Source organism: Oncorhynchus clarkii, chromosome 1, assembly GCF_045791955.1.
Source record: "Oncorhynchus clarkii lewisi isolate Uvic-CL-2024 chromosome 1, UVic_Ocla_1.0, whole genome shotgun sequence".
In the NCBI taxonomy this organism is placed as follows: domain Eukaryota; kingdom Metazoa; phylum Chordata; class Actinopteri; order Salmoniformes; family Salmonidae; genus Oncorhynchus; species Oncorhynchus clarkii.
The window spans coordinates 88,044,577-88,065,843 of NC_092147.1; the positions used below are offsets into that span (position 1 = coordinate 88,044,577).

General features: G+C 48.5%; 1 protein-coding gene across 1 annotated transcript; it reads left to right on the forward strand.

The window, feature by feature from the left end:
• Positions 1 to 1,344: 1,344 nt before the first annotated feature.
• On the forward strand, positions 1,345 to 20,870 carry LOC139413717 (actin-related protein 2-A-like). The gene is made up of 9 exons (XM_071161413.1): positions 1,345 to 1,466; positions 2,896 to 3,006; positions 7,384 to 7,599; positions 8,846 to 8,918; positions 10,276 to 10,412; positions 13,193 to 13,342; positions 18,289 to 18,434; positions 19,116 to 19,248; positions 19,654 to 20,870. Exons 1-9 carry the CDS (start codon positions 1,419 to 1,421, stop codon positions 19,822 to 19,824), a joined length of 1,185 nt encoding a protein of 394 aa, XP_071017514.1. The 5' UTR covers positions 1,345 to 1,418; the 3' UTR covers positions 19,825 to 20,870.
• Positions 20,871 to 21,267: the final 397 nt, after the last annotated feature.

Consider the following 21,267-nt stretch of genomic DNA (forward strand, 5'->3'; position numbering starts at 1 on the left):
AGTGGGGTTCAAGGCCTCACAGACACCTTCCCTCTTCTGACAGAGCAATACACCGTAGGTCTCCCAGACCATAGGCACACTTGTTATTAGCCACTGCTGTAATAAAGTGAATCCTCCTGGGGTAGGTCAGAGCCAGTGTATCAGATGGGGAGCTGTGAAACTCACTGCTCAGCCTGAAGTGTCGCCCCTCGTGCTGTTGAAGAATGCCCTTTTCAATAGCATGATGGGTTGGAATGCTTCAAGAGGAAAGTCAAGTGTGTTTGGGTGGGCAGAGATTCTCGGTTCAAGTCTCATTATGAGCTGAATCAGGGGGAAGTGGTATTGGCTAAACTAGCAACATGATGTTCTTTACACTTGCTTACCTAGGCAGTTAGGGTTCAAACCAATTATGTATGGTTTTGAACCCACAGACATAGCACATCCAACTACCTCATCCCCATATTGTTATTTATTTTTTGCTCCTTTGCACCCCAGTATCTCTACTTACACATTAATCTTCTGCACATGTATCAGTCCAGTGTTTTATTTGCTAAATTGTAATTACTTTGCCACTACGGCCTATTTATTGCCTTACCTCCCTAATCTTACCTCATTTGCACACACAGTATATAGATTGTTTCCCTATTGTGTTATTGACTGTACATTTGTTTATTCCATGTGTAACTCTGTGTTGTTGTTTTTGTCGCACTGCTTTGCTTTATCTTGGCCAGGTCGCAGTTGTAAATGAGTACTTGTTCTCAACTGGCCTACCTGGTTAAATAAAGGTGTTCTCAACTGGCCTACCTGGTTAAATAAAGGTGTTCTCAACTGGCCTACCTGGTTAAATAAAGGTGTTCTCAACTAACTCAAATTTTTTTAAAGTAATAATTGTAGGGTCTATGTCAGAGATCAATGTTTATGTTACTGTTTAGGATTGTGCATTGGCACCAATGTTCCCTCTAATCAGAGTACATGCACATGACATGCGCATTTTATTTTGTAAAGTGGTTTCTTGCCTTAAACAACACAACATTTTCAGTCACCTTGTCTGAAGGTCAAGCCCTGCATTTTTCCCCCCAAAAGTCTCATGGAATGTAGGCATTGAACACAACACATTGGCTGCTGCTGTCGGCTGTACGATAGAATAGCTATTAAAGTGTTATGGGATGCATTTTCTTCATTGTTGTTTTATGGTAGGCCACTCTGGTAGGTCTACATTACGATCAAATAGCCACAGTAGCCTACTTGGCCCCTGGATTTTATACTTATTTTGTTCTGTGACATTTCTAGGAAGGAAAGAAGGATGAATGCCATCGAAAGGTATTCGAACCCCCCCCCCCCCCCCCCCCCGGAAGATGCCAAGACAGTCTGGGTGGTGACTTCCGGCTTGCTGAAGAAAGTTGAGCTGGGGAGGTTTGCTGGCTCCTGGGTTTTGCAAAATGGATAGCCAGGGAAGGAAAGTGGTGGTTTGTGACAATGGAACCGGGGTAAGTTTATGAATGGAAAGCTGCATATGACCGAGTTCTATTAATGCTGTATTTTTCCAAGGCAGAATGGCAGGAGAACATTTTTATCTGAAGCAGGAAGTGGATGATGTGTTGCTAGCGCCCTAACGTTAGCTAGTTAAGTCGGTGGGTAACGCTAGGCAGGAATGTCTGTCCGTTTTTACAATTATCTACCGCTGGCTAGCTATGTTGTCATCTCCCAATACATTCAATAACAATCAATTTCACGGTGCAAAAATTAAATCGGCCTGTTAGCTCAAACCTATTAAATCGTTTGACCCAGCTTTCGTGTTAGTTAGTTAGTTAGCTGGTAAGCTAGTCTAGTTAGGTCAGCTAACCAGCGTTAGCCAATTAACTACATTTTCACTCAATGTTGATGTCGACATGTTTTGAATGTTTAGTAAATTCACATTTGTTTCTACTGGTCCTTATGCCTCAGGTTATAACGACAGAATTAGTTAAGCTAGTTCACGTTAACCATAACCCATGCCTGTGTGTTAATAGCTAGCTGGCAATATCCGGTAAGATTTCCAATATTTTTTTATGGAACGCTATAAAATAGTTTTATCTGGGAAACAGCATCGGGGCTGTGCTCCTGACAACTGTTTCTAGGGATTCTGAGGTCCCTCCGTCATTTAGGACATAGGTAGTAAAAATAGCTTACAGTACTCGGATCCTTCAAATCTGGACACACCAAAGGGGTCTTAGTGGTTGTTTTTGGATTGTACTTCTGACTCTCAGCGATTTGAAGCGACGCTGGCATAGTGTGTATGCAGCTAAAAAGTGCTCACTGTGAAGGGCTGAAGAAATGAGTCAAGCGGAAGTGAGACTAGTTTCTTAACCACAGCTAGGATTCTAAGATACACACACCACACACATTCACTGCTAGGCTAGAGCTTGTGACCCTTACTCAAGTCTACTGAAGCGAAGGTCACAAATATTATCAGTAATTGCTTTCTGATGCCCGAAGAAGTGTGGACTATAATTTTGCCTTAACTTAATCTCTCATTACTTCTGGGTAACTGAGATTAGGCATAATAACTAGGCTATTTTGCTTTGGGGAGTTCAAATAAAGCCTATGTCTTCCACATTTGCCTCATCTCTCCACATCCTCTCCACCCGTGCTCACTCTCTCTTCCTCCTGTCTTTTAATTCAAACCAGTCCAATACAAACAATATTTATTCACATGGAAGGAACAGACCAGTATTGCCAGGGCAATATACAGTGTTAATATATATATATATTTGAATATATTATCTCTTTCTCGCTCTCTGTATCTTTATTTTTAATCCCCAGGAGGCCTTTTGGTAGGCCGACATTGTATATAAGAATTTGTTCTTAACTGACTTGCCTAGTAAAATATTTTAACTAAAGAAAATATATAAATCTCTCTCTCTGTCTCTCTCTCAGTTTGTGAAGTGTGGCTATGCAGGCTCCAACTTCCCCGAGCACATCTTCCCTGCCTTGGTGGGCAGGCCAATCATTCGCTCCACAGCCAAAGTGGGCAACATTGAGATTAAGGTAATACTACGAAGCTCCCCTCTCCTGTGCAACACTCCAACGTTGGTTCAAAAGTTACCCTGACACAACAACCCTATTCCTGGACCAAGAAGCATGGACTAGGCTTAATCTCATCTATGTCTGTCATACTGACTCCCTGAGTCTAGTAACACCTATTTTAAAATGACATCCCTTCCTCTCTCTTTGTTTTACTGGCTGACTCTCTACTTTATGCTCCAAATCCTTCACCTGTCATCACATGATGAAGTAGAATATTCAGAAGATGGTAAGTGGTGTGAATTCCTGGCTGGCGTGTGCAGGCCCATGTCCTCCCTGGTTGCCTAACGGGGAGAGAGAGAGTGATGCTGTGTTTTTTACTACATAGCTACTACATTTGGAGTGCCTTTTATTTGTTGTTTTCTATATTTAATTTGTCTCTAATTGGTGTTTTATTTGGCTAAATATTTGGCTAATTATAACATTTGAAGTACTTCTGTGGAGAAAAATGGATTCCTAATGACTAGGCAGACAGAAATCTAGCGATTTTTAAGAGTCCACTCATTTCACTGTTTTGTTGTTCCTGTTTTTCATCTCAAGTTAGTTTAGCAGAAGGAACTTGAATGCTACATGGCCTGTGTCTGAAATGACATCTGGTTCCCTATATAGGGTCAGCGTTCCCATTAAGCCCACGTGCCCATTAAGCCCACGTGCCCATTAAGCCCGCGTGCCCATTAAGCCCGCGTACCCATTAAGCCCGCGTGCCCATTAAGCCCGCGTGCCCATTAAGCCCGCGTGCCCATTAAGCCCGCGTGCCCATTAAGCCCGCGTGCCCATTAAGCCCGCGTGCCCATTAAGCCCGCGTGCCCATTAAGCCCGCGTGCCCATTAAGCCCACGTACCCATTAAGCCCACGTGCCCATTAAGCCCACGTACCCATTAAGCCCACGTACCCATTAAGCCCACGTGCCCATTAAGCCCACGTGCCCATTAAGCCCACGTGCCCATTAAGCCCACGTGCCCATTAAGCCCACGTACCCATTAAGCCCACGTACCCATTAAACCCACGTACCCATTAAGCCCACGTGCCCGTTAAGCCCACGTGCCCGTTAAGCCCACGTGCCCGTTAAGCCCACGTACCCATTAAGCCCACGTGCCCATTAAGCCCACGTACCCATTAAGCCCACTTCCAGCTTTGGATTCAAATGTATAATAAAAAACTAGTTTTATAATCAACTTTTCCCGCTGTTTTATGTTTCAGCCAATTAATCTGGTTGTTACATCCATAACAGCTTGTATTCTTAGCCAATCAGATGTTTCATTATTCAGTTATCGAGTTGTGTTCCCCTAGTGGCCAATTTCAAAACTGAAGAAAAAACATTGGTGTTGAGTCAACCCTCAGGTAACCAATTGTTCAGACGTTTTTTTGGTACCTTCTTAGATAAGTGATCATACTTTCATTTAAAATTAAGAAATGAATGTGCCTATATGCACATGCAGTGGTGGAAAAAGTTCTAAATGGTCATACTTGAGTAAAAGTGAATATACCTTTAATAGAAAATGGCTCAAGTCACCTAGTAAAATACTACTTGAGTAAATAAATATACTTAACTATTAAAAATAAATGTTATTGCTAAAATATAGTATCAAAAGTAAAAGTATAAATCATTTCAAATCAGCAATGAATATAAATGTTCTACCACAACAAAAAATATGTTATTTTGGGGAAGCATATTAGATTGTGAGTTGGGACATAAAGATTCTGTATGTGAACAACTTCTAAGACCCATACATTCAGCTGTTCCCAACTCACTTCACTCGCGCTAGAGGGAGACTGTCCCGGCTGGTGCTAGCTCATGGTCAGATCAAACCGCTGGTGCTAGCTCATGGTCAGATCAAACCGCTGGTACTAGCTCATGGTCAGATCACACCGCTGGTACTAGCTCATGTGCAGATCACACCGCTGGTACTAGCTCATGTGCAGATCAAACCGCTGGTGCTAGCTCATGGTCAGATCACACCGCTGGTACTAGCTCATGTGCAGATCAAACCACTGGTGCTAGCTCATGGTCAGATCAAACCGCTGGTGCTAGCTCATGTTGATATCTCTAATCAATGATGATATCCCTAATCAATGATGATATCCCTAATCAATGATGATATCCCTAATCAATGATGATGAGCATAACTGTCTTTTGTTTGTCGTTTTAAGTTGTTTAAAACACAAAACACTACAGTTGTGCATCTTGTGCATCTAACCCTGGTGCCTTCACCAAGATTAGAAACCTCGGTACTCTCTCCAAGATGTTTGGAGTGGACAGGTAGTCGTTGATGCAGAGAGAGAAGAAGATGATCAGGGTTGAGTGACATCAGTGGTGGAAGACCTACAAGTGGTGGACGAACATGCAAACAAACGAGGGACAATGAGATGACTATCGGGCGACTACTCGTGCACTTTTGGCTGGGGGCCTTGTCATATTGTGTTTTATGGTCCCCCACCTGTACCTTTTAATACAACAGTAGAAGGAGATTTTAAACTGTCTTCAGATATGTTTTAGGAAGACAAGTTGAACTTATTAACAACAATAATAGTGCAGCAAATGTCAATCAGCTTTCAGATAATTAATTGAAAGTTGTGATGGTGTTTGTGTGATGATGGTGTGTTTGTGTGATGATGGTGTGTTTGTGTGATGATGGTGTGTTTGTGTGATGATGGTGTGTGTGATGATGATGATGGTGTGTGTGTGTGTGTCTGATGATGGTGTGTGTGATGGTGTGTGATGGTGGTGTGTGTGTGATGGTGCGTGTGTGATGGTGTGTGTGTGGTGGTGCGTGTACATGGTGTGTGTGTGTGATGGTGGTGCGTGTACATGGTGTGTGTGTGTGATGGTGGTGTGTGTGATGGTGGTGCGTGTGTGATGGTGGTGCGTGTGTGATGGTGCGTGTGTGATGGTGTGTGTGTGGTGGTGCGTGTACATGGTGTGTGTGATGGTGGTGTGTGTGTGATGGTGGTGTGTGTGATGGTGGTGTGTGTGATGGTGGTGTGTGTGATGGTGGTGTGTGTGTGATGGTGGTGTGTGTGTGATGGTGTGTGTGTGTGATGGTGCGTGTACATGGTGTGTGTGATGGTGGTGTGTGTGATGGTGCGTGTACATGGTGTGTGTGTGATGGTGTGTGTGTGTGTGGTGGTGCGTGTACATGGTGCGTGTACATGGTGTGTGTGTGTGTGGTGGTGCGTGTACATGGTGTGTGTGTGTGATGGTGGTGTGTGTGTGTGGTGGTGTGTGATGGTGGTGTGTGTGTGTGATGGTGTGTGTGATGGTGGTGTGTGATGGTGGTGTGTGATGGTGGTGTGTGTGTGTGATGGTGTGTGTGATGGTGTGTGTGATGGTGGTGTGTGATGGTGTGTGTGATGGTGGTGTGTGTGGTGGTGTGTGTACATGGCTGTTGATTGGCAGAACAGACAGGATGGAAGCAGCAGGTCTTCATTGAAAACACATGGCCCTGTCAGACGGGGGCTCCTTCAGTGCCAAAACACACACTGTATCAACTGTTTCTCTAACCTGGTCCTAGATCTGTTTGTCCCAACCATTGACCATAGCAGTTGGCACAAGTCAAACCAATACAAACAGATCTGGGACCAGGCTACGGTTTCTAAACGTATTGTGTCAAGTAGCTTCCGTGGGAACAGTTTTCTAGTCTGTGCTGATGACCGTCAGGCTCAGTGTGTGCCAGTGAAATAGGAAACGTTGTACTGTGTGACTAACACTTGGCTAACCAATCATGTAGTGATTCCCAATGCCTGGTTTGCATGTAACTCTGACTGAGCCTTGCTCAAATGAGACTGAATCTGAACTTGACCTGCATGCACAGATTGTCAGGCAAACTTCTCATTGACGTCAATGGTGTCCGTGTAAGTTACTTGCATGTTTCTCAAGTTTAGGATTGTAGCCCTGTGCTCTGGTCAGAAAGGGAACAGGTTTTAAGAGTGAATGCATGGAAACATGCTGTTTTTTAAAGAATGCATGCTGGGTAATTGCTAACGGATGTGACTTGCCTCTTTTTTTTTTGAGCGCTGCTGCGTATGTGTATATCCCATTACTGTCTCTCTTTAGGCCATCGTGGAGCCGTCATGGAGGCAGTGTTGACATGCCCCTCTGTTACTGCTGATGAAAGGTGACGATACAGCTAAGCTAACGGTCTGATTTCTCCAGGGCCGTATTCATGAGGCCCCTCCACCGATCGAACCCAAACTATCCCACGGAGAACAACACCTCAACTTTTCCAATAAGAAAAAAACGCTTGTTTCTGTTTACTGTTGCAAAATGCTTTGTCACGTCGTGTGCTAATGAACACGACCCAGGAGTGTCTATCTGAACCTTAAACCCCTCAACGTCTATAGGACCTGATGGTGGGAGACGAGGCCAGCGAGCTGCGCTCCATGCTAGAGGTCAACTACCCCATGGAGAACGGCATCGTCAGGAACTGGGACGACATGAAGCACCTGTGGGACTACACCTTCGGGCCTGAGAAGCTCAACATCGACTCCAGGAACTGCAAGATCCTGCTCACCGAGCCGCCCATGAACCCCACCAAGAACCGAGAGAAGATCATCGAGGTGTGTATGTCGGAGGGGGGTGTGTGTAGCAAGTTGACTCCAAGTGCATAGCAACAGCTAGCTACCACTCTGACCTCATTAACGTATGATAACTAATGTAGGAACATCTGTGTGAGGTTCAGTGGGTTCAGCATTAACAGAGGTCTAAAGCTGTGTGAGGGTCAGTGGGTTCAGCATTAACAGAGGTCTAAAGCTATGTGAGGGTCAGTGGGTTCATCATTAACAGAGCTCTAAAGCTGTGTGAGGATCAGTGGGTTCATCATTAACAGAGCTCTAAAGCTGTGTGAGGATCAGCATTAACAGAGCTCTAAAGCTGTGTGATGGTCAGTGGGTTCAGCATTAACAGAGCTCTATAAAGCTGTGTGAGGGTCAGTGGGTTCAGCATTAACAGAGGTCTAAAGCTGTGTGAGGGTCAGTGGGTTCAGCATTAACAGAGGTCTAAAGCTATGTGAGGGTCAGTGGGTTCATCATTAACAGAGCTCTAAAGCTGTGTGAGGATCAGTGGGTTCATCATTAACAGAGCTCTAAAGCTGTGTGAGGATCAGCATTAACAGAGCTCTAAAGCTGTGTGAGGGTCAGTGGGTTCATCATTAACAGAGCTCTAAAGCTGTGTGAGGATCAGCATTAACAGAGCTCTAAAGCTGTGTGAGGGTCAGTGGGTTCATCATTAACAGAGCTCTAAAGCTGTGTGAGGGTCAGTGGGTTCATCATTAACAGAGCTCTAAAGCTGTGAGGGTCAGTGGGTTTAGCATTAACAGAGCTCTAAAGCTGTGTGAGGGTCAGTGGGTTCAGCATTAACTGAGCTCTATAAAGCTGTGTGAGGGTCAGTGGGTTCAGCATTAACAGAGCTCTATAAAGCTGTGTGAGGGTCAGTGGGTTCAGCATTAACAGAGCTCTATAAAGCTGTGTGAGGGTCAGTGGGTTCGGCATTAACATAACTCTAAAGCTGTGTGAGGGTCAGTGGGTTCAGCATTAACAGAACTCTAAAGCTGTGTGAGGGTCAGTGGGTTCATCATTAACAGAGCTCTAAAAGCTGTGTGAGGGTCAGTGGGTTCAGCATTAACAGAGCTCTATAAAGCTGTGTGAGGGTCAGTGGGTTCAGCATTAACAGAACTCTAAAGCTGTGTGAGGGTCAGTGGGTTCAGCATTAACAGTGTGTTACACATTTTCATCATTACAGAAGCAGTCCAGCTGTAAGACTGTATTTGACGGCAGTCTTTTAAAGTTGTCTCTCTGTCTCTGGTAGGTGATGTTTGAGACGTATCAGTTCTCAGGGGTCTACATTGCTATCCAGGCTGTGCTGACGCTCTACGCCCAAGGTACTAGACTAGAGGAACACACAGCCTTTTCAACTCTCTCTGGTTCACTTTAAGCCCCAACTCAACACAGCTTACTCCCTCCCATTCAGAGGGCTTGTGAAACGTATCGGAGGGGTGTTAATTATGTTACTCTGTGTGTGTGTCTGACCTCTGTGTGTGTGTGTCTGACCTCTGTGTGTGTGTGTGTCTGACCTCTGTGTGTGTGTGTGTGTGTGTGTGTGTGTGTGTGTGTGTCTCTGACCTCTGTGTGTGTGTGTGTGTGTGTGTGTGTGTGTCTGACCTCTGTGTGTGTGTCTGACCTCTGTGTGTGTGTCTGACCTCTGTGTGTGTGTCTGACCTCTGTGTGTGTGTCTGACCTCTGTGTGTGTGTCTGACCTCTGTGTGTGTGTCTGACCTCTGTGTGTGTGTCTGACCTCTGTGTGTGTGTCTGACCTCTGTGTGTGTGTCTGACCTGTGTGTGTGTGTGTCTGACCTGTGTGTGTGTGTGTCTGACCTGTGTGTGTGTGTGTCTGACCTCTGTGTGTGTGTCTGACCTCTGTGTGTGTGTCAGACCTCTGTGTGTGTGTCTGACCTCTGTGTGTGTGTCTGACCTCTCTGTGTGTGTGTGTGTGTGTGTGTCTGACCTCTGTGTGTGTGTCTGACCTCTGTGTGTGTGTCTGACCTCTGTGTGTGTGTCTGACCTCTGTGTGTGTGTCTGACCTCTGTGTGTGTGTCAGACCTCTGTGTGTGTGTCTGACCTCTGTGTGTGTGTCTGACCTCTCTGTGTGTGTGTGTGTGTGTCTGACCTCTGTGTGTGTGTGTGTGTGTGTGTGTCTGACCTCTGTGTGTGTGTGTGTGTGTGTCTGACCTCTGTGTGTGTGTGTGTGTGTGTGTCTGACCTCTGTGTGTGTGTGTGTGTGTGTGTGTGTGTGTCTGACCTCTGTGTGTGTGTGTGTCTGCCTTCTGTGTGTGTGTGTGTCTGACCTCTGTGTGTGTGTGTGTCTGACCTCTGTGTGTGTGTGTGTCTGACCTCTGTGTGTGTGTGTGTCTGACCTCTGTGTGTGTGTGTGTCTGACCTCTGTGTGTGTGTGTCTGACCTCTGTGTGTGTGTGTCTGACCTCTGTGTGTGTGTCTGACCTCTGTGTGTGTGTCTGACCTCTGTGTGTGTGTCTGACCTCTGTGTGTGTGTCTGACCTCTCTGTGTGTGTGTGTGTGTGTCTGACCTCTGTGTGTGTGTCTGACCTCTGTGTGTGTGTGTGACCTCTGTCTGTGTGACCTGTCTGTGTGACCTGTGTGTGTGTGTGTGAGACCACTGTCTGTGTGCGTGTCTGATTTCTCTGTGTGCGTGTCTGACCTCTCTGTGTGTTTCTGCCCTCAGGCCTGCTGACAGGTGTTGTGGTGGACTCTGGGGACGGTGTGACACACATCTGTCCGGTGTACGAGGGCTTCAGCTTGCCCCATCTGACACGACGCCTGGACATCGCTGGGAGGGACATAACCCGCTACCTCATTAAGGTACCTCTGACCCCTCACCTCTGACCCCTGGATCTCATACACATTGATTGCCCCCTCATTCACTGTTTTGGTTAAATGGAGTACAACTATGGAAAGAAGAGAAGGAAACGCGGCAGGTTAGGAGAATGAAACGCGGCAGGTTAGGAGAATGGAACGCGGCAGGTTAGGAGAATGGAACGCGGCAGGTTAGGAGAATGGAACGCGGCAGGTTAGGAGAATGGAACGCGGCAGGTTAGGAGAATGGAACGCGGCAGGTTAGGAGAATGGAACGCGGCAGGTTAGGAGAATGGAACGCGGCAGGTTAGGAGAATGGAACGCGGCAGGTTAGGAGAATGGAACGCGGCAGGTTAGGAGAATGGAACGCGGCAGGTGAGGAGAATGGAACGCGGCAGGTGAGGAGAATGGAACGCGGCAGGTGAGGAGAATGGAACGCGGCAGGTGAGGAGAATGGAACGCGGCAGGTGAGGAGAATGGAACGCGGCAGGTTAGGAGAATGGAACGCGGCAGGTTAGGAGAATGGAACGCGGCAGGTGAGGAGAATGGAACGCGGCAGGTGAGGAGAATGGAACGCGGCAGGTTAGGAGAAGGGAACGCGGCAGGTGAGGAGAATGGAACGCGGCAGGTTAGGAGAATGGAACGCGGCACGTTAGGAGAATGGAACGCGGCAGGTGAGGAGAATGGAACGCGGCAGGTGAGGAGAATGGAACGCGGCAGGTGAGGAGAATGGAACGCGGCAGGTGAGGAGAATGGAACGCGGCAGGTGAGGAGAATGGAACGCGGCAGGTGAGGAGAATGGAACGCGGCAGGTGAGGAGAAGGGAACGCGGCAGGTGAGGAGAAGGAAACGCGGCAGGTGAGGAGAAGGGAACGCGGCAGGTTAGGAGAATGGAACGCGGCAGGTTAGGAGAATGGAACGCGGCAGGTTAGGAGAATGGAACGCGGCAGGTTAGGAGAATGGAACGCGGCAGGTTAGGAGAATGGAACGCGGCAGGTTAGGAGACGCGGCAGGCAGGTTAGGAGACGCGGCAGGCAGGTTAGGAGACGCGGCAGGCAGGTTAGGAGACGCGGCAGGCAGGTTAGGAAACGCGTCAGGTTAGGAGAATGGAACGCGGCAGGTTAGGAGAATGGAACGCGGCAGGTTAGGAGAATGGAACGCGGCAGGTGAGGAGAATGGAACGCGGCAGGTGAGGAGAATGGAACGCGGCAGGTGAGGAGAATGGAACGCGGCAGGTGAGGAGAAGGAAACGCGGCAGGTGAGGAGAAGGAAACGCGGCAGGTGAGGAGAATGGAACGCGCCAGGTTAGGAGAATGGAACGCGCCAGGTTAGGAGAATGGAACGCGGCAGGTTAGGAGAATGGAACGCGGCAGGTTAGGAGAATGGAACGCGGCAGGTTAGGAGAATGGAACGCGGCAGGTTAGGAGAATGGAACGCGGCAGGTTAGGAGACGCGGCAGGCAGGTTAGGAGACGCGGCAGGCAGGTTAGGAGACGCGGCAGGCAGGTTAGGAGACGCGGCAGGCAGGTTAGGAGACGCGGCAGGCAGGTTAGGAAACGCGTCAGGTTAGGAAACGCGGCAGGTTAGGAGAATGGAACGCGGCAGGTTAGGAGAATGGAACGCGGCAGGTTAGGAGAATGGAACGCGGCAGGTTAGGAGACGCGGCAGGCAGGTTAGGAGACGCGGCAGGCAGGTTAGGAGACGCGGCAGGCAGGTTAGGAGACGCGGCAGGCAGGTTAGGAGACGCGGCAGGCAGGTTAGGAGACGCGGCAGGCAGGTTAGGAGACGCGGCAGGCAGGTTAGGAGACGCGGCAGGCAGGTTAGGAGACACGGCAGGCAGGTTAGGAGACGCGGCAGGCAGGTTAGGAAACGCGTCAGGTTAGGAAACGCGGCAGGTTAGGAGAATTGGGTTATGGTTGTCCCCGATGCGACTGGAACATGCAGCTTTTGGTCTCTAGTTGTACTCCAGCTACGGTCCTCATTCACTGTGTCCCAGTGCAGGTAACCTAGTGGTTAGAGTGTTGGACCAGTAACCAGCAGGTAGCCTAGTGGTTAGAGTGTTGGGCCAGTAACCAGCAGGTAGCCTAGTGGTTAGAGTGTTGGGCCAGTAACCAGCAGGTAGCCTAGTGGTTAGAGTGTTGGGCCATTAACCAGCAGGTAGCATAGTGGTTAGAGCGTTGGGCCAGTAACCAGCAGGTAGCCTAGTGGTTAGTGTTGGGCCAGTAACCAGCAGGTAGCATAGTGGTTAGAGTGTTGGGCCAGTAACCAGCAGGTAGCCTAGTGGTTAGAGCGTTGGGCCAGTAACCAGCAGGTAGCCTAGTGGTTAGAGTGTTGGGCAAGTAACCAGCAGGTAGCATAGTGGTTAGAGCGTTGGGCCAGTAACCAGCAGGTAGCCTAGTGGTTAGAGTGTTGGGCCAGTAACCAGCAGGTAGCCTAGTGGTTAGAGCGTTGGGCCAGTAACCAGCAGGTAGCCTAGTGGTTAGAGTGTTGGGCCAGTAACCAGCAGGTAGCCTAGTGGTTAGAGTGTTGGGCCAGTAACCAGCAGGTAGCCTAGTGGTTAGAGTGTTTGGCCAGTAACCGAGTTGACAAGGTAAAAATCAGTCATTCTGCCACTGAGCAAGGCAGTTTAACCCACTGTTCCCCGGGTTCTGAAGACGTGGATGTTAAGGGTGATTCAGAGGGGTTGGGTTTAATGTGGAAGACACATTTCAGTTGTACAACTGACACGGTATCCCCCTTTCCCTAATAAGCTTGGTGGAAACACCTCTCTACTTCTCTGATCTCCAGCTGTTGTTGCTGAGGGGCTATGCGTTCAACCACTCTGCGGACTTTGAGACGGTGCGTATGATGAAGGAGAAGCTGTGCTACGTGGGCTACAACATCGAACAGGAGCAGAAACTGGCTCTGGAGACCACCGTGCTGGTCGAGTCCTACCAGGTCAGTACCACTGTTCTACCGGGTCAGTACCACTGTGCTACCGGGTCAGTCCTACCGGGTCAGTCCTACCAGGTCAGTACCACTGTCCTACTGGGTCTGTACCACTGTCCTACTGGGTCTGTACCACTGTCCTACCGGGTCAGTACCACTGTCCTACCGGGTCAGTACCACTGTGCTACCTGGTCAGTCCTACCGGGTCAGTACCACTGTCCTACCGGGTCAATACCACTGTGCTACCGGGTCAGTCCTACCGGGTCAGTCCTACCGGGTCAGTTCTACCAGGTCAGTACCACTGTCCTATCGGGTCAGTACCACTGTCCTACCGGGTCAGTACCGCTGTTCTACCTGGTCAGTCCTACCGGGTCAGTCCTACCGGGTCAGTTCTACCAGGTCAGTACCACTGTGCTACCGGGTCAGTCTTACCAGATCAGTACCATTGTCCTACCGGGTCAGTCCTACCAGGTCAGTACCACTGTCCTACTGGGTCAGTCCTACCGGGTCAGTTCTACCGGGTCAGTACCACTGTCCTACTGGGTCAGTCCTACTGGGTCAGTCCTACCGGGTCAGTACCACTGTCCTACTGGGTCAGTCCTACCGGGTCAGTTCTACCGGGTCAGTACCACTGTCCTACCGGGTCAGTCCTACTGGGTCAGTCCTACCGGGTCAGTACCACTGTCCTACTGGGTCAGTTCTACCAGGTCAGTACCACTGTGCTACTGGGTCAGTCTTACCAGATCAGTACCACTGTCCTACTGGGTCAGTCCTACCGGGTCAGTTCTACCGGGTCAGTACCACTGTCCGACTGGGTCAGTCCTACTGGGTCAGTCCTACCGGGTCAGTACCACTGTCCTACTGGGTCAGTCCTACCGGGTCAGTTCTACCGGGTCAGTACCACAGTCCTACTGGGTCAGTCCTACCGGGTCAGTACCACTGTCCTACTGGGTCAGTTCTACCAGGTCAGTACCACTGTGCTACCGGGTCAGTCCTACCGGGTCAGTACCATTGTCCTACTGGGTCAGTCCTACCAGGTCAGTACCACTGTCTTGCCGGGTCAGTCCCACCGGGTCAGTCCTACCGGGTCAGTACCACTGTGCTACCGGGTCAGTCCTACCGGGTCAGTACCACTGTCCTACCAGGTGAGTCGTACCAGGTCAGTACCACAGTCCTACCGGGTCAGTCCTACTGGGTCAGTTCTACCAGGTCAGTACCACTGTCCTACCAAGTGAGTCGTACCAGGTGAGTCGTACCAGGTCAGTAACTAACCTCTGTGCTGGTTGAGTCCTGCACGGTCAGTGTAAATAGACCCCTAGTGACCAATTCAGAGCTTTTGGACCCTAAATAACAGGCCAGTATCAATAGCGTTTAGCAGCTGTTTTGTTGTTGTCTGGAGCTTCAGTCTAAAATAACATATTTATGGTGCATAGACCCCCCCAATGACCCCCACAGAATATACCCCCACAGAATATACCCCCACACCACACCACTCTGAGTAGCTGATGAGTAACAGAATATACCACCACACGACTCTGAGCAGCTGATGAGTAACAGAATATACCACCACACCACACCACTCTGAGTAGCTGATGAGTAACAGAATATACCACCACACGACTCTGAGCAGCTGATGAGTAACAGAATATACCACCACACGACTCTGAGCAGTTGATGAGTAACAGAATATACCACCACACCACACGACTCTGAGCAGCTGATGAGTAACAGAATATACCACCACACCACTCTGAGCAGCTGATGAGTAACAGAATATACCACCACACCACATGACTCTGAGCAGCTGATGAGTAACAGAATATACCACCACACGACTCTGAGCAGCTGATGAGTAACAGAATATACCACCACACCACTCTGAGCAGCTGATGAGTAACAGAATATACCACCACACCACATGACTCTGAGCAGCTGATGAGTAACAGAATATACCCCCACACCACTCTGAGCAGCTGATGAGTAACAGAATATACCACCACACCACATGACTCTGAGCAGCTGATGAGTAACAGAATATACCACCACACGACTCTGAGCAGCTGATGAGTAACAGAATATACCACCACACGACTCTGAGCAGCTGATGAGTAACAGAATATACCACCACATGACTCTGAGCAGCTGATGAGTAACAGAATATACCACCACACGACTCTGAGCAGTTGATGAGTAACAGAATATACCACCACACCACTCTGAGCAGCTGATGAGTAACAGAATATACCACCACACGACTCTGAGCAGCTGATGAGTAACAGAATATACCACCACACGACTCTGAGCAGCTGATGAGTAACAGAATATACCACCACACGACTCTGAGCAGGTGATGAGTAACAGAATATACCACCACACCACACGACTCTGAGCAGCTGATGAGTAACAGAATATACCACCACACGACTCTGAGCAGCTGATGAGTAACAGAATATACCACCACACGACTCTGAGCAGCTGATGAGTAACAGAATATACCACCACACGACTCTGAGCAGCTGATGAGTAACATAATATACCACCACACCACTCTGAGCAGCTGATGAGTAACAGAATATACCACCACACCACATGACTCTGAGCAGCTGATGAGTAACAGAATATACCACCACACGACTCTGAGCAGCTGATGAGTAACAGAATATACCACCACACCACTCTGAGCAGCTGATGAGTAACAGAATATACCACCACACCACATGACTCTGAGCAGCTGATGAGTAACAGAATATACCCCCACACGACTCTGAGCAGCTGATGAGTAACAGAATATACCACCACATGACTCTGAGCAGCTGATGAGTAACAGAATATACCACCACACCACTCTGAGCAGCTGATGAGTAACAGAATATACCACCACACCACATGACTCTGAGCAGCTGATGAGTAACAGAATATACCCCCACACGACTCTGAGCAGCTGATGAGTAACAGAATATACCACCACATGACTCTGAGCAGCTGATGAGTAACAGAATATACCACCACACCACATGACTCTGAGCAGCTGATGAGTAACAGAATATACCCCCACACGACTCTGAGCAGCTGATGAGTAACAGAATATACCACCACACGACTCTGAGCAGTTGATGAGTAACAGAATATACCACCACACCACTCTGAGCAGCTGATGAGTAACAGAATATACCACCACACGACTCTGAGCAGCTGATGAGTAACAGAATATACCACCACACCACTCTGAGCAGCTGATGAGTAACAGAATATACCACCACACCACTCTGAGCAGCTGATGAGTAACAGAATATACCACCACACGACTCTGAGCAGCTGATGAGTAACAGAATATACCACCACACGACTCTGAGCAGCTGATGAGTAACAGAATATACCACCACACCACACGACTCTGAGTAGCTGATGAGTAACAGAATATACCACCACACGACTCTGAGCAGCTGATGAGTAGCAGAATATACCACCACACCACTCTGAGCAGCTGATGAGTAACAGAATATACCACCACACGACTCTGAGCAGCTGATGAGTAACAGAATATACCACCACACGACTCTGAGCAGTTGATGAGTAACAGAATATACCACCACACCACACCACTCTGAGTAGCTGATGAGTAACAGAATATACCACCACACGACTCTGAGCAGCTGATGAGTAACAGAATATACCACCACACCACATGACTCTGAGCAGCTGATGAGTAACAGAATATACCACCACACCACTCTGAGCAGCTGATGAGTAACAGAATATACCACCACACGACTCTGAGCAGCTGATGAGTAACAGAATATACCACCACACGACTCTGAGCAGCTGATGAGTAACAGAATATACCACCACACGACTCTGAGCAGCTGATGAGTAACAGAATATACCACCACACGACTCTGAGCAGCTGATGAGTAACAGAATATACCACCACACGACTCTGAGCAGTTGATGAGTAACAGAATATACCACCACACCACACCACTCTGAGTAGCTGATGAGTAACAGAATATACCACCACACGACTCTGAGCAGCTGATGAGTAACAGAATATACCACCACACCACTCTGAGTAGCTGATGAGTAACAGAATATACCACCACACGACTCTGAGTAGCTGATGAGTAACAGAATATACCACCACACCACATGACTCTGAGCAGCTGATGAGTAACAGAATATACCACCACACGACTCTGAGTAGCTGATGAGTAACAGAATATACCACCACACGACTCTGAGCAGCTGATGAGTAACAGAATATACCACCACACGACTCTGAGCAGCTGATGAGTAACAGAATATACCACCACACGACTCTGAGCAGCTGATGAGTAACAGAATATACCACCACACCACACGACTCTGAGCAGCTGATGAGTAACAGAACTGGATTGGTCTCTATATGTTAATGTCGGTGGAGCTTCAGAGGAACCAGGAAGTGCTGAGCAGCTTCCAGAGAGTGGGTGGAATATTCCTCCATGATATTGCTTTTCTTTCATAAGAAGGGAACTCATTATAAAACACACACATCTTAAGAGTGTGTGTGAGAGACAAGGTGGGTAGTGTGTCTGTGGGGGCGTGACATCATATCCTTTGTGGCCACAGGGCGGCGGTGGCTGGGCAGCTCTCAACTTCCTCCCACGGCCTGAGCTGAATAGAGCCTTTACACACGCAAACGCACGCAAGCTACAAAGACGCACACAACGCATAAAATACAGATCAACACGTTTTACAGTAAATGCACACACACACACACACACACACACACACACACACACACACCACCACACGTGATCATCAACAAGACACTACTACACATTCACCACACGTAAGCCTGAACAACATACACACACCACCCTCTGACTTTCAATCTCCCTCCCTCCTCCCTCCCTCCCTCCCTCCCTCCCTCCCTCCCTCCCTCCCTCCCTCCCTCCCTCCCTCCCTCCCCCCTCCAGCTCCCAGACGGCAGGGTGATCAAGGTGGGAGGGGAGCGTTTCGAGGCTCCAGAGGCTTTGTTCCAGCCCCATCTCATCAACGTAGAGGGAGTCGGGGTGGCAGAGCTGCTCTTCAACACTATCCATGCAGCAGACATCGACACCAGGTAACTAACACACACAGACCGACAATACACACACAGACCGACAATACACACAGACCGACAATACACACACAGACACAGACCGACAATACACACACAGACCGACAGTACACACACAGACCGACAGTACACACACAGACCGACAGTACACACACAGACCGACAGTACACACACAGACCGACAGTACACACACAGACCGACAGTACACACACAGACAGACAGTACACACACAGACAGACAGTACACACACAGACAGACAGTACACAGACAGACAGTACACACACACAGACAGACAGTACACACACACAGACAGACACTCATACACACACAGACCGACAATAAACACACACAGACACTCATACACACACAGACCGACAATACACAGACACACAGACCGACAATACACACACACACACACACTGACAATACACACACACACTACTTTTTTTATCGACACCTGTTTTAATCTCCCCTCTCTCTCTCTGCCTCCTCCCTCTCTCTCTCTGTCCCCCCTCTCACCTATCTCTCTCTGCCTCCCTTTCTCACCTCTCTCTCTCTGCCCCCCCCCTCTCTCTTCCTCCCCCTCTCTCACCTCTCTCTCTCTGCCTCCCCCCTCTCTCACCTCTCTCTCCCCCCTCTCTCACCTCTCTCTCTGCCTCCCCCCATCTCTCACCTCTCTCTCAGGTCTGAGTTCTATAAACACATAGTGTTGTCAGGTGGGTCCACCATGTATCCAGGTCTTCCATCTCGACTAGAGAGGGAGCTCAAACAGCTCTACCTGGAACGCGTGCTGAAAGGCGACGTGGACAAACTCTCGGTGAGAACAACTCTTTTAAAATATATTTTTGTTTTTATTTAACTCTCTATTCGTAAATGTAAGTCAATAACAGATTGTTATTTGCAATGATGACCTGTCTAAAGGTCCAACCGGTCCCTAATGGACCTGAAGGGTGGGAGGAAGGATGTATGTTGAAAAGTATTGGGACATGGCCCACTTCCTCAACATGGTGCAGTGTTGTAGTTAACCCACTAGGTGGAGACAGAAGAAACATCTCTTAAGTAGTCAGCTCATAGTACACAACAGAAGTAGCTGCTCTACAAATCACCTTGCGTCCTGAATTATTAGGCGTTATATGATGAGGCCAAGATTCATCCATCTTGTGCCAAACTCCTCCCCAAACTCCTCCCCTCGGACATAATGCTGAATTGTCTCCCTCTGTAGAAATTTAAGATTCGCATCGAGGACCCGCCGCGGCGTAAGCACATGGTGTTCCTGGGCGGGGCTGTGCTGGCGGACATCATGAAGGACAAAGATAACTTCTGGCTGACCAGGGAGGAGTACCAGGAGAAAGGTGTCAGGGTGCTGGAGAAACTGGGAGTCACTGTCAGATAAAGACCTCCACAATGTTAATGACCACACACACACACATATACACACACACACACACACAACACACGCACACACACACACACCACGCACGCACACACACACACGCACACACACACACACACACACACACACATATATAAATATCCATATATTCACTCAAACACTGAAGGGTCATCATAGAGAAGCACCTAGAATGGTGTATGTCTAAAACACACACACACACGGTTTCCTCCCCCATGGCAGACTAGATATCTATTTATCCTTCTTCCTCTTCTAAACAACAGAATCACGGCATCACCGTAGGGAGTGATGACGCCCTCCTCCTGTCTTCTGATGGTCTAGTATAGTTTAGCTCAGGGTTGGTAGTAGAGTTCAGGACACCACTCCTCCAGTCCTCCTCCTCTCCTCCTGTCGTCTGATGGTCTAGTATAGTTTAGCTCAGGGTTGGTAGTAGAGTTCAGGACACCACTCCTCCAGCCTTCCTCCTCTCCTCCTGTCGTCTGATGGTCTAGTATAGTTTAGCTCAGGGTTGGTAGTAGAGTTCAGGACACCACTCCTCCAGCCCTCCTCCTCTCCTCCTGTCGTCTGATGGTCTAGTATAGTTTAGCTCAGGGTTGGTAGTAGAGTTCAGGACACCACTCCTCCAGCCCTCCTCCTCTCCTCCTGTCGTCTGATGGTCTAGTATAGTTTAGCTCAGGGTTGGTAGTAGAGTTCAGGACACCACTCCTCCAGCCCTCCTCCTCTCCTCCTGTCGTCTGATGGTCTAGTATAGTTTAGCTCAGGGTTGGTAGTAGAGTTCAGGGTGAATATCAAGTCTCCTGAAGAAAGATTTTCACCACACGGGGAAAGCAATATGGTGGAAAGTGAGTCAATGAGTCTATTTCCTCACTGTGCTATTTTGTTTTCGGACTAGTGCAGATCAGGGTTGAGGTCAATTTCAGTTTAGATTATTATTTTTTATTTTAAAGAAAGTGAAAACGGAATGGTCCCCAACCTTAATGCAGACGAGGAGAACAACGTTAGACTATTGAGACCCACCCCTAGAACAGTTAAACCTCTCCTTACCAATCACTTCAAACTTCCCTGTCCTCTTCATAAAGGAGTAGCTAGAAGCTGTCCCTAATCGCTGATGCAGGGTCAGATGGTATCATAAAGGAGTCGCTAGAAGCTGTCCCTAATCGCTGATGCAGGGTCAGATGGTATCATAAAGGAGTAGCTAGAAGCTGTCCCTATTCGCTGATGCAGGGTCAGATGGTATCATAAAGGAGTCGCTAGACGCTGTCCCTAATCGCTGATGAAGGGTCAGATGGTATCATAAAGGAGTCGCTAGAAGCTGTCCCTATTCGCTGATGCAGGGTCAGATGGTATCATAAAGGAGTCGCTAGAAGCTGTCCCTAATCGCTGATGCAGGGTCAGATGGTATCATAAAGGACTCGCTAGAAGCTG